The 13,876-nt window shown below is 44.5% G+C and overlaps 1 protein-coding gene across 2 annotated transcripts in view; it reads left to right on the top strand.

The window, feature by feature from the left end:
• Window positions 1–13,876, top strand: part of LOC111841247 (protein eva-1 homolog C) — a 62,011-nt gene continuing 48,135 nt past the window's right edge. Inside the window, exon 1 of one of the 2 annotated variants that reach the window (XM_072702819.1) lies at window positions 1–224. In XM_072702819.1, coding sequence (XP_072558920.1) covers window positions 116–224 — 109 coding nt within the window. In that variant the 5' untranslated portion in view covers window positions 1–115. The remainder of the gene's footprint in view (window positions 225–13,876) is intronic. The other variant, XM_072702820.1, reaches the window with a different exon arrangement.

The raw sequence follows: 13,876 nt of genomic DNA on the forward strand, positions 1-13,876 counted from the left end.
GTGACCGGATCCATGAACGATGGGACCGAGTGTCTACACCTTGCAGTCAAGACCCTGATTTACTCCAAACAGCCGAGACCGCAGCAGAAACACGGAGCCCGTCGTAGTTTCAAGGATGTTATTCCCAGATGTGACTTTCTCGGCTGTAAATTATGCACTTGTGTTGGGAATAACGTGCTTGACCGTCTTCTGCAACTTCACCAAAGGTTCCGCTGAGTTTTCAGGTTAGATCGCATGCCTATTCTATTTTATTGCAACATCTCTGTTAATTCTTTGTTATTTTTCACATTTATTTTACCCTCACCAACTCCTCATCTGGCATACCGCAAATGCGCACCTCTTGAATTGTTGCACAATATTTAAGGAGTGTGATGTGTACCCTGCGTTGCAGAATAGATCGGTAAATGTAGGGTTTTTGTTGTCTAACACAAAAGTGGCGTTAATCGATGTGTACATTATTAATGAGTATTGACAAGACCCACTTAAGTTATTTATGTGTGTAATTGTTGCACATCGCACTACACGTGTGGTAGGTTTTTTTTCCTGTAGTGCCTGCATGTATGCGCTAACAGTACTTTAAGTAGGTACCTCATACAGTATAAATCTCAAACTATATAATCACCAAAGATATGTAAATGATTAGATCGGTGCGAGGCCATACTGTCTTAAAAAACACGTAACAGACAATGAGGAAGAGTTAAGCTATATAGAATGTCCTTTTTGGATTCAAGCTGATATACAGATATAGCCTAGTGCCCAAAATTGTAGAAACACTTCCACTTTTTAGAGATTGCAGAACTTTATTCAACAGTTGCTCCAGTTACTCATTTAGTCGTCCAAAGTATGATATTTGTAAAATCAAACATAGGACGATTAAGTAACTGGAGCTGAATAAAGTTCTGCAGTCTCTAAAACCACAATTTTGGCCACTAGTGATTTGTTACTAAATTGACCACGGATGTATAAATTATCGCATGTAATGCATTTATCGCAAATAAACGTTGATTACTGCTGTTTCATTTTATTCCATTTATATATGGAATATCTTCCTAAATGTATAACATACTTTCGTATGACTCCAGTGTGTAGAAAACCTGAGTTAAATAGGTGTTCAGAAAAAGACATCCTGCAGCTTTTAAGATTAATTTAATTCTTCCTAGAGAAGGCCATCTGGCAAACGCAGTTAAATGCAACCTATAATCTGTAGTGCTGACTTGCATTAGCCCGTAATGACTTCTCTAATGGTCGGAAATGGCAGACAAATTCGGCTCTCGTCGAAGGTGTTAAACACGTGTGTTAATCGCTACATGTGTCGAGTACACGAGAACCTTTTTTAAATTAGAGGTGATATTTATAGTTTTCATGGGTAATCCGGAATGCTGCAACAAGAACAAGATCAATAATACATAATGCATTTTAATTGACGGTATTATGATATGCCTATATTTAAATCAAATTTTAAGGTGGCATGACTGCAATTACCTTATCGTTTGAATGGTTTCATTTTCAAATCGCTTTCAAGTTCGCAAAGCTGCCGAGAAAAGAAGGTGTAATCAAATTTTATTATAATTACAAAGGCACCACCATAATATTACATATTACATTCCTAAATTGTTATTAAAAGTTAAAATTTTTGAATTAAACATCCCCTAAATGCTGAATAAGTATTTTCCAAAATACTTCACCTTACCATTTGAAGACAACACAGGACACAGTAATGGATGTATTTTCTAATCAGCCAGCTTTGTATATTATTTTGTCTTTTTGTTGAAAGATAAATTTACAGTCAGTTACCCACGTCTCCTCCCCCCCCCCCCCCCCCCTCCTGAGCCCGGTACTGAATAAGGTTCATTCAGAATTTTTTTCTTCTCATGGCGAGTTGACTAAGGACTGAAGGTCTGACAAGTTTGCTGTAAACAGCCACGGAAACAGAGCTCATCGACAGAGAAATATAAAAGAGCGTCAGTCTCTGTCCTTTACTATGACGTGAGGGATCTTCCAGAAAACGGACAGTGACGACAAACGCAACATTAAGATGAAACATGGAACAAAATGCAGGAGAACTGTTAGAGTGAGACTGCGGCCCCCACCCCCCCACCCCCAGCAGGGATATGTCTGTCCTTTAAAGGTGTGGTTAGGGTTGTTGCTGGCCACACGTGTTACCTACAGTACAGGCACAAAGAGTGCGTCTGTGGACCCTTTTCCTCAAAATCGCCACCAGTGGTGATTCAGAGCTTGGGATAGAGAACCTCGCAAATGAAGCAGTTGCCAGGCAGGGCCTTGTAGAATCTGGGTGGGTCTCTACCCCAAATTCCACTTCCAGCTGCTTTAGGAGCTGGCTGAACCTGGCCAAGGCGGCGTGAAGTATATCCCTCTGGAAGTGGCTCTGGGGGGGTGTTTGTGTGTGTGTGTTGGGGGGGGGGGGGAGCTCTTCATGTCCGCCTTGCAGATATCAGATATCCCAGCATCTCTGCTGAGATGGGTTTATAGCATGGTTTACTGGTCCGTACAGGTAAGGCTGCCCTTCTAGCATGAGTTATACTCACGTGGCAGCTCATTATTTCAGCTGGGCTGGTGCGTTTGACGACCAGTCTTGTTGGAAGCTTTGTAAACTGATTAACGTCAAGAGTAATTAAGCAAAGTCTTCCATTTACCGTCAGTTAGGTCTCAGAGCCAAGGGGGCATAATTACAAGGGGGACGTTAAATTGAAGGGCTGTACTTTCACGCCGTGGTTATTGGTGAGGGCTTAATGATTATAGCCTCTGGCTGTGTGGTGCAGCGTAATGAGAGAGCGGTCATCTGGTCAAAAAAGGCAGGAAAAACAAGAGTCGTGCACATGGGGGCTTCAGTCCGCGGGTAATGGCAGACATGGCTGACCAGGGCCCTGCCTGGATGGGGGGGGGCCCTCCAAAGGCCTCAGAAATGATTTGATTTTGGTTTCTAATTTTAATACTTTCTGTTACTATAGAAATAAATAACTTACACGATAAGTTCTATTTCTCTATCAGGTTTCTGCTCCCCCGCCCTCCCTTGTCCCCCTCATGTACCTCAAAAGCAAAAATGGTTTGATCCTCCTTAAATCTATCATAAAAATGACATATGCTGTCAGTGGATTTCACTAGTTCTGATTCTAAAATGAATTATAAACTAAAATCAAGATTATATTAGTTTCATGTTTGTGTAATATTGTTTTTCGGAATGTTTTTCAAACTTTTGTTACACCCTGTCATCTTTCTGTACCCACTTGTCCGTTGTGAAACACTTACTGAACTCCTGTATTTTACCCTGTAGACCTGTCTATCCATTCAGAATATGTCGTGGGTTATCCTGCCTTTCTTTGGAATGACATGCAGCACGTTGAACTGGAGCTCCCGCTAACCATTATGTCCCAGTGAATCTGCACTTGCAACGCAGACAGTAAACATCACGCCATTCCCACTTTTCCAGTCTCCAAATCCAGGGGCATGGCTGTTAATTGGCTCATTTACAGCTTGCTGGGCGACCTCCTCTGAGGTTTCGGCGGGCGTCAGCTGTGTTTCGTGTCTGGGCCGCGCAATTTGTGGCGTAGAGCGCAATTATCCCGCAGCGATGGTAAGCGCTAGCCATGCGTTGCTATGGCCAGGCAGCCCTTAGTGAGATTTCCATATTCTTACACCTTCTTGTCTCTACTGAGTCTGCTTGCTGAAATACATTTAAAAACACCTTTTTCCAGTGTGTGGCAGTGAGCTGAGGTCAAATGCGACTGCACTGGCGGTGAGGCAGTGATGCGCCATTGTAATTCGCATTCGGTTGCTAACATAAAGCAACCTGCATCCATTCCATTTGGCTTCTCTTGTCATGGTAACTAAGGACAGCTGTGATTCAAAGTAAGACAAAACAAGCGCTAAACCCCGACGTTTTTTAACTGCCGTTTGTGTCACGCTAAAGGGAGCCACCTGTGTGAGAGTGGGGCTGGAATCTCGTAAACTGAATCCCTTTTAACGATATTTCTTATAAGACGTTTAAGAGTCAGTGCCCCTGTGTCTTTTCTTTAAAAGCCTGAAGTAAAATTTTTGATGTTGCTGGAGACTATGAAAGGCATTTTCTGCAGCTTTCGGCTGCACCCGGACCTAGGATCTCTTGCCCCCATCCCTGGGGCAGTTGCAGCTCTCCTTCCTTAGTGTATAATTGACCCGTAGCTCATAGTGTGACCCACCCTTGCTGATCCATGGCATGGGCATGTCTGACCAGGATCCCCGAAGCGGCGGGACGCGGGAAACCCACCCCCGCTGGGGTCTGACCGGGTCACTGGGGTTAGCTCATCACCTTCTCCGTTTCTGTGTCACTCCCACCCCCTTCCCACCCCCTCCTCCTTGTCCCCCGAGTGGACGCCAGTTTTGGGTTTCATCCCAAAGGACTGAGCTGAGCCGAGGGTGTTTCCCCGAGATCCGAGACCGCGACCCCTCTGTCTCCTTCATTTCCTGACTGACACTGAGCAAGCAGAGGCTACTCAGCCGCCCCCCCCCCCCCCTCTACACGCTGGCCCCTGTGTTTCTGAACACCCCCTCAGGTCCTGCTTAGGCCCCCAGATTAGCGTTTCCTGTGTCAGCGTGCCAGGTAAGCCCTACCGCATTGTTTTGTCTAATACGTCGCATTGCTGCCATTTTTCACATTCAGTGAAGCCATAGAAAATCGCAGGGTTTTTATTTTTTTTGCCTCATCTTCTCCGGATCACTGCGTAATTTTTTTCTTTTACTGAAAAAGCAACAGTTTAGGTTGATTGCATTTAATTGGTTTATCTTTCAGACATTTTATTCCAAATTGACAAACAATTCAGGAAGTGGGGTCTGCCAGTCCCGGGAGCAGCTGAGGGTTAGGGGCCTTGCTCAAGGGCCCAACGGTGAAGTGATTCTGCCAACCATGGGATTCGAACTGACATCCTTCTGATGATGGGCCTTTCGGCGGCCTTGAACAGCCATGCCTCCCCTTCTGCCCTGTCCGCCTGCACACACCAAGCCCTTGATGGGAGCGACGCACGGAGGCAGGAGTCTCTCTCAGGGGAGTGTGAAACACTGGGGCTGTCTGCACTGGCAGCTGCGTGATTCACAGACAGATGGGGTGTCCTTCTCAGACTGTCCCCTGAGCTTTGTGAGGACAGCGTATAGCACAATACACTGGTGCGGGAAGTCCCAAGAGATCACATCTGAAAGTGATCTCGTGTCCCTGTTCTGCAGTGGAGGGTAGCAGATGTTTGTCCGCCTTTCAAAATCACTGGACATAAAGGAATATTACAGTAAAGGGATGTACAGTGTTGGTAACTGCTTACAGTGTCCGGGAACGTGGAACTATGAGACAATTAACTGGAAGACCATCTCTTTGGTTACATATCTGTCCTATGCTTTTTTATTTGACGTTAGATAACAGACATTTCGATGAGTGATACGAAGTTGATAAATATGAAGACTGAACATTCGGTTTTGATTGTCAAAAAAATGCATAGCAGGATACTTCTGCACATCTGCGTCCTCAGAAAAGTTTTTGGGCTGGAAAATTCAGCTTAACCCAGGATGAAACAGACATAGTCAGTCATATGGAATGGCCATCACCATCTTAAACCTGCAAGTAAATTTTGAGTAGGGTATGATAAATACTGGCGTTGCGTTTATGCTGTCCCCCGTCCCGTGTCCTGTGCTTGCTGGGATTGGCTTCAGGATCACCAGAACCCTGTACTGGACAAGCAGGTTATGGAAGATGGATGGATGGATGGATGGATGAATGGATTGATTAACATCAAGAAGTCTGAGAAATTCTACCAATGGATGGCTGTGGTTCTTACAGCACTTTTGTGGACTGAGCATGTAAAATAATTATGGAATGAATCGGACATGTGTGGGTTAATGTTCAGTCAGGCAGACATCTGTGTTATGCAACTGCTTGGTCAGAGTGCTGGGTTTTACAGGCTCTTGAGCAGAGGAGGGCGAGCTGAGCTGGTGATTATTACGTTATGCAGCTTGGCTGCTGCTTCCAACCTTTGATTAAACAGTAAAACCTGAAGGACAAACAAACGGGACGCCGGCACCACAGAGCACCCTGTCGGGGCGTGCAGCTTGTAACACCTTATTTCAGAAACACACGGACTTGCTGAGAACTGCAGACGCGTGAACGTGAAAGTGGAGATTGCCAACGTAAACATCATAAAACGAGAAGACCACCTTGGAGAAGTTTCCTTACAAGTCACATGTGACATTCAAGGGTAACTGTGTTGATTCTGTCATTGGTATTCAGGTCTGGTGAAATGTCATACATTTACATTTATTTATGTAACAGATGCTTTTATCTAAAGCGACATACAATAGATCCATCCTTCTCCACCAAATTGGCCATACTCACTAGATTTGCTCGCGCCAAAACAAAAATGGTTTTACTTCTGCTTTGTTTTTTTGTAAGTTTGCAATTAGTCTTAGGAGCAAAGGATCAATTGCCAGTCTGACTTTTGTGTTTGTCAAACATGACCTGAAGTCAAAAATGAAATCAAATCTATGGTTCCTCATCTGGGCAGTTTATTTAGATTTCCCTCAAAACTGTGACCTCTCTTGGCATCCTGTCCCAAACCTGGTTTCTGTGACGTGCACATTCTCAATTCTCAGCGCCGGCTTTACCACAACACTCCCTGTACCAGAAAAGTAAACGTGGATGCAAGGAATGAGTCATTTTCCTTAAAACTATGCCCTTTACTTTCTCATGCTCCTGCAGGTTGGCAGAGGGCAGTAATAACTGGGACATAGAGGCCAGATGTCACTCTTTTTCGGCTTCTGTTCCAGCCTGGATCAGTCTCAGTGACGGGGGGGTCGGTCTGTAATTACCTGCTGCAGTCCTCCCCTCTTACGTGCGGCTATTGGTTTATCCATTCAGCGAGAACTTCCCTCTGTGGAGAATCGCTCAAAGGGTTTTCTGCCTTTGGCTCATCAGCCGTGTTCTGTGCTTCTTTAGATTGTAACTTTTTTTTTTGTCAAACTTCTGTGTCGTTATGCCAGTGGATATTTTGCAGTCCCCCGTTTTTAATATAGTTGTGGCTCAGTAACTCCCGCAAAGGGCGAGAGAGAGAGAGAGTGTGTATGTGTGTGTGTGTGTGTGTGTGTGGGGGGGGGGGGGGGGGGGGGGTGTTAGGGCATGCTGGATCTTTGCATGGGAGCACATTAAAACAAAGGCACATTATTCGCAGCTCACAGAAACTGGCATTACATTACGGCACGGACCTTTCTAGAATGATCGCCACCTTGCTTGCCTCTATATATCACACCAGGTCCCCAATGGGACAAACACTGAAAATTCAGATTAATTAGTGTGGCCTTTCTAAAGACGGTCATTGTGTTTATTACATGCTTTTACGCTCCAATGAATGAATCACCATGCCGTGCCTCGTCTCTTAATAGCACTGAGGTTTATTATTTTGAAAAGCCAGCCTTTGTTTGCTTGAATAGAGCCCGGTATGTCAGAATGTGCCCAGTGGGTAAGCTTGCTGAAACCAACCCTGGGTCTCTCCTCAATCCCTACCTTTCCAAAAGATCTCTCCTTAGCTCACGCCAAAGGACGCAATAGACGTCAAAAATTCCTCGAAATGCATGGGGTTCTGTTGGTGTGGGCTTTCATGCAAAGGTCAGCGCCTTGGACGGAATTTAATCCCCGCGGCCTAATGCCAGGGCGACGTTATCTTCAGGGGGCTCACCAGAGCATTTAAGGCGGGAGCCACTCGACCAATGAGCCATGGAGATGAGGACGGACGGTCCTGTATTATTAAGCACAATAACAGACCGGCCTTTCAGCTTTCTGAAAGATCAGAGTTGGGTGGGTGAAGCCATGAACAATGAGATGGCATCTCGAATCCACCAGAATGAAATCTACACCGCAGAACTGCAGAACTTCTACAGATGAAAGCAGGAACGACACACAATGCTTCAAGTACAATCAAGACAATCATTTGTATCTGTAGCCGCATCTGTAGACTCCTACACACCGTTCAGCTGTAGTTTTGTTCTTCACTATCCAGCATCCCTGAGGTTGTTTATGTGGTAGGGGGACTGTTAATGTCAGGAAAAAGAATGGGGGCCTCAGTTCTCACTTCTCTGAGATCATTCCTTCAGGTGAACAACCAATGAGGAAGATCAGCGTGAAAATGTGTAGACATTTATCTCTGCCCCCACCCCCACACACATCTGTCTATTGATGGCTGGAGCGGAATGACTGTCCCCCCCCCCCCCCATAGCTGAATTTCACAGGCCGTAAAAGCAGCTATTAAAATGACTCACGGCCCCCCCAGACGACCTCTCCGCATGGGGGTGGCTGGGGCCGTCTTGGCTCTGGTGCCAGGACTCCCTCGTGTCCCATGTGAACGAGAGCCAGACCCAGAGTCACCATCGTCTGGTTCCCCACACAAGGGCCGACCCTCGGGGTCGCAGCCACAAGCAACCTTGCGAGGCTGGGCAGGGGGTAGAGCCAAGGCGTCGAAAGCAGAGTTTGCTTTGGAGGCCACAGAAGATGCCTGAACGATTTGTGGACCATTGTCTGTGTTCCTCAAAGTGTCTAATCCATCACCGCCACCATGATGTAATCATGACGGTAAATGGTATATAAGCCATGAATGGAAGTTTCTGTAATTCTGGCTCATAATTTGACAGATTCTGAGACCGTAAGCCGATGGATTTAGTTGCTGTTTTGTCTTTAGCTGAATATTGATAGGACTCTATTTTTAAACACAGTGAGGAGAAAAAGTAAGGGGGGTGTAGGGGGGTGTCAGGTTTTTGGAAATCCCCCCCAGTGTGAAGTCACCCAGGTTTCACCCTGCTGTCATTTCCCCTTGTCTCCTTGACAGATCTAAAAAACTGTCAGAAAAAAAAAAGCACCAGCATGTACCTCTGAGGGTACAACCACTTGTCACTAGGGATGTACCCTCAAGGGTCTGTCAACTCTGCCCTAGCTGCAGGTAAATGTACCTTTACAGCTACAGAAATGGACTCTGAGTGACATTTTTATACCATTAATACACATTAATGCTGTTTGTTCTTTGGGGACCTGGGGACCTGGGCTGTACCCTTTTTATGTCAGTTTACTGGATCGCTGTTTCTTCCTCAGCCTGGAAGAGTTTCAGCTGATTTTTTTCAATATGCTCCACAATCGAGTGCTTTCTCAGCGTAATGAAGTACAAATGAACGATTGCCCTGGGCCACCCACACTTATGGGCAACTGTCATCAAGTTTGTACAAAGCAAACAACACAATATGACAGTTAAAAAAGTCAGCTAAAGTACCATAGCGAAGTAATGTTTCTAATTGCCTTTTGTTTTGGTAATGCATTTAGTATTTTCTCGGTTCAATATTATTTATATTCATATATTGATAATATAAGCACCGAATGTACAGAGAGCAAGATTAAAAAAAAAAAAAAACTCATGTATCTATATGGTCTGACGGTATCCTGGCAACACAAAAACACATTCGTAATGACATCACAGAGTACTTGTTTTCAGTCTTGATGTGTTGATGCATGCTGCCCCTTAAAAGCGGGGCTGCTGTAGCCAACATTGTCTGAGTGGCTAGATGGCTGCACATCTCATCTCACATAGTAAGACATGTCTGAGTTACTTATAAAGAGCTGACATCATATAGCAGGGCATAAAATTACAAATGTTATGATGCTGACAGAGAGGAATCTGACTCGTCCATCTGTTTTGTCAGGGGGATTTGGTACATTAACGCCCATTCAGCTGCTAACTGTAATTATCAGACATTATGAGGGACGAGGAAGGAGGGGGTGTTGGGTGGGGCCTTGGATCCCATGCATGTATGTGTTGTGGGTAAGGCAGTTTGCGTAGTAGTTGAAAACCCCCCCCATCCTATTTTATAAATTTTAGGGCAAGGTCACATGGCACATAAGAGCTGTTGCCAGTCACAGGTAGAACCTGCCGGAGCGGGTGATGTCCACAGCTGGGTTTGGGTGTAGCGGTTAAGGGTGTGGGATAGTATCTCAAAGGCAGCAGGATCACTGCCCCCTTCCCCCACCCGCCCCTCCAAAAACTCTCAGAGCAAAAAAAACAAATATGTGGATGAAGTGTAATTTGCGCAGTGAAGATACACTCGCCATCTAACAAAATGAATGATATTGAAGGAGTCATCATTTTCAAAAATCCACCTCGCCAACGTTGAATGTGACAACCCAACAAAAGTCTTCGTCTTCATTCTGGGTGCAGTCCAGAAAAGCCTATACGTCGCAAGCTCCTAATCCCACTGTGGGGACTGGTTTAGACCAGTCTGTTTAGGGTCACATTCTTTAGCAAAACCTCTTTAAAATCTACAAGCGCAGTAGTGATTGCTAATTCTGTCTCACTTGAAAATGTCTGCCAGTCCTTCCTTGAAATTCCTATAGCTTCAGGACTTTAAAACACAGAATTAACCTTTAGAAGCTAACAGGTTCTGATTTTTTTTTTACCTCACTGCCAGTATTTGTACTGCAGCGTTTTACAGCCTTGGATCTATGCTATACTCTTTGGTGCATCTGTTCCTAGATGATTTTAGCATAGTTTCATATTATACATATTTTTTGATACATGGTCATTTGACTGACATACCATTGGTAACCATCGCATACTGTTACATACATTTTTGTAGATCATCTGTGTGTAAAATGTCTCAAAGGTAATCTGCTGAAAATGCTGCTAAATTAATATCAGACTGGACTGAAAATGATTACAGTAATGATGAGAATGTAGAGTTTGATGAAAACAGTGTTGCATCAGAGGTGGATATTGTAGAAATCAATGACAGCATTTTAGCACTTATTGAAGAAAAAAAGCTAAGCACTAAGACGGTTAAGCAATTTTGCGTTAAATATGGTACAAATTAAATTGTTCACCGAATATAGGTTAATTTTGTGTATGACAGCCAATTTACTGCGGGGAGAAAAATCTAATATATGACTTTTTTCAAGGTCAACCTCAGATGGTTAATTGTGTATTTTTATGTACCGGGGCAGTACATCGATTATTTGTCATGCATTTATAGGGCAGTCAATAAATCACAACATTCAAACCTCAAATTCTTACTGTTTTTGTTCTCAGAAAATAAAAGCTTTAAGAGAGACCTTCATAGCGCTCAGCAGGTAACAACCTATGTAGTTATTGTTCTGCTCAATTGTGTGAGATCTCAGCTATTTGAATTTCAGGATAATAAATAAAAAACCCTTTATCTTTCAGACTGAGGCTGTCCAGTTTTGCTTAAGGTCAGGGTAAGCCTCTTTTTTCATGTGTGTATGTCAGGTGACCAAGTGGGCCAAGCAGGAAGTTGATAGGGCTCCAAAATCATGACCCCCCCCCCGACACACACACATCCATCCGTGGTGCAGATCACGCTTGCAGGGATGGTTGCTCCCACATTTCTTCATTCTCCTTTCGATCCCCAGAATCTGCATGTCTGGCAGAGCTTCAGGTGTCTCGCTTTCAAAGAGCCTTTGGCCCTTTGGTGCAAAATTGCTTGTTGAGGGTGTTATATTTGACCTGCTTGTGATGTCATGGATTTAGTCACTTCTCTGTGACTTTGGATGCTATGCAGCTTAGACGATGCCAACATCGCTAACGTCTCTACTCTTCCCACCATGCTGCCCCTTTACTCCATCGTACACAGCCGCACAACTTCTAGGACGTGGTCGGTCTATAAGGCACAGAGTCCTGGTCATCAAAGCAATGGAAATTGGCATGCCAGTAGACTATAGCATTACTCCATCTTGCATTTTATTCATTTACTACACAATGTATCCTAAGCAACATACATTTTTTGAGAAAGCAGAATTAGACCCCCCCGGAGCAGTTGGGGGTTAAGAGCCTTGCTCAGGGGCCCAATGGTGGAATCCCTCAGCATACATTATGAGATATGTAGTTGAGTGATGTTAGCAGTCTTGAATTTAGAATATCTTTTAGCACATCAGCTTTAGGAGCAATTAGAGACCAGAATTGGGAATGTAGGGTTAGGTTGAGATTTTTAATGATAAAAACATTTAATTTCTTTCCAAGGGTTATAAAACCCATCCAAGGTCATTGGGTGTGTAGCCCTTAAATAACTATTACAAACTGCACAAGCATTAAGAAGAATCAATGTTTACTGGTCACTGGATGCCATTAACATGCATATGTGTCATGCAGCTTGTAATGTTCTGCCTGTGTCTTCCTCTTGATTGGTCACCTCTGATTCTCGGGTCATGTGACCCATGCAACGACACAGGCTGACCCATCCCTAAGAGAGAGATGAAATACAGGTCATCATCTTATTCCAGATGTATTGCCTAACCACACCTGCACACTGAATCATTTCTATTTGGTAGGCATACTTGACTGGGGGGGGTCGAATGCTACATTTAATGCCAAATTTGTGGGAGTTGTGAAGAAAATTGTAAACTAAATGACTATGCAGCCTTAAACCTATTATGGGCCTGTAACGCAAACCACATCCTTTAAGCTGCATATATTTTTAAGGCAAATGTCTTGATTCAGCTATATTTAGTCGGCATTTGCTTTGATGAACTGTTATGGATGAATAAACAAGCTGTAGCCATTTTCCCGTCTCTGCTCCACTATGTGCCCAGTTATTCCCCTGAATAGTGTAATTCCAGGGTGTGGGCTCCATTTTTGGGGGAATTCTCATGAGATTTTCTCATGTCTATTTTGAGATCCATCATTTACTCTTTTAAACTTGGACGTTCTGTCCGCGGACTGACTTGCTTCTGAGGAAAAACACTGGATAGCGCAGAGCTGTGCGATCTGACCATGTGGTCACGCTGAGGTCTGTTTGCTGAGCGCCACTGAGCTCTCTCCTCTCAAGGAATACTCTAGCACTGACACCTTCCCCGGACAGGAGCAGTTAACGACACTGAGTGTGAAAACCTCTCTGATTTCCTTATCAATAGTTTGAAGTTCAAAGGAGGATGTGCTCATCCATCCATCTGCTATAGCTGCTTATGCAGGACAGCAGTCTTTCCCAGTCCGGTCCTCTGGCACTGTCTGGCAGGGAGCTCGGCGGGAGAAAAAACAGGGACTGGCGGTGGATCCCCGAGGACCGGATTGGGAAACACTGCAGTACAGGTGTGCGGTGAGCATGGAGCTGCAGGATAGCCTTGTGATGCAGGGTAGAACATGCAAACACACAGAGGCGGGCTTGGCAGCTGAGCACAGGTGGAAAGAACTTTGGGTGTGTTTTCTGACATGTGTTCAAGAGCTGAAATTTAGACTTACCCATTTAAGTTGGAATTTAGAGTGGCACAGAAGGTCACACCTCCAGGGCTGAGGGTTCAGATCCCACCTCCTTTGTGTTAATGTTGAGTTTGCATGTTCTTCCTGTGCCACACTTCTGTTTTCCAGGTACTCTGATTTCCCCCCCACTGACCAAAGACATTTAGTGTGAGCGTGTCCATGTATCTGTCCTTCACAGTGTTGGGGAAGTTACTCACAGTAATCCATCACAGATAGAGGTGAAAAGTTCAGGTCCAGAGAGTACAAATCTAGACTAAGGTTTTGTTTCAACCAAACAGTTGAGTATTGTGTGACTGTGACTCTTTATACTCAACTGGTTGGTTGAAACAAAACATTGGTGTAGATTTGTATTCTCTGGACCTGAACTTTCCACGTCTGTTCGTAACGGATTATTTTTGTGAGTAAGTTCCCCAACACTGGTTCTTCAGTGGACTATCATTCCATCCAGGAGGTGCTCCAGCATTGTCCCCTATTCTACCTGGTTTAGACCCTCTGCCCTTCTGTGAACCCGACCAGGATAAGTAGCTAGAAGAAGGAACGGATGTATAATTGAAAAGGTTTTGACCAGGGGTGGGCAATCAGATTGGGTGAAGAGTCCTCACACC

This window comes from Paramormyrops kingsleyae, chromosome 19 (assembly GCF_048594095.1).
Source record: "Paramormyrops kingsleyae isolate MSU_618 chromosome 19, PKINGS_0.4, whole genome shotgun sequence".
Classification (NCBI taxonomy): Eukaryota; Metazoa; Chordata; class Actinopteri; order Osteoglossiformes; family Mormyridae; genus Paramormyrops; species Paramormyrops kingsleyae.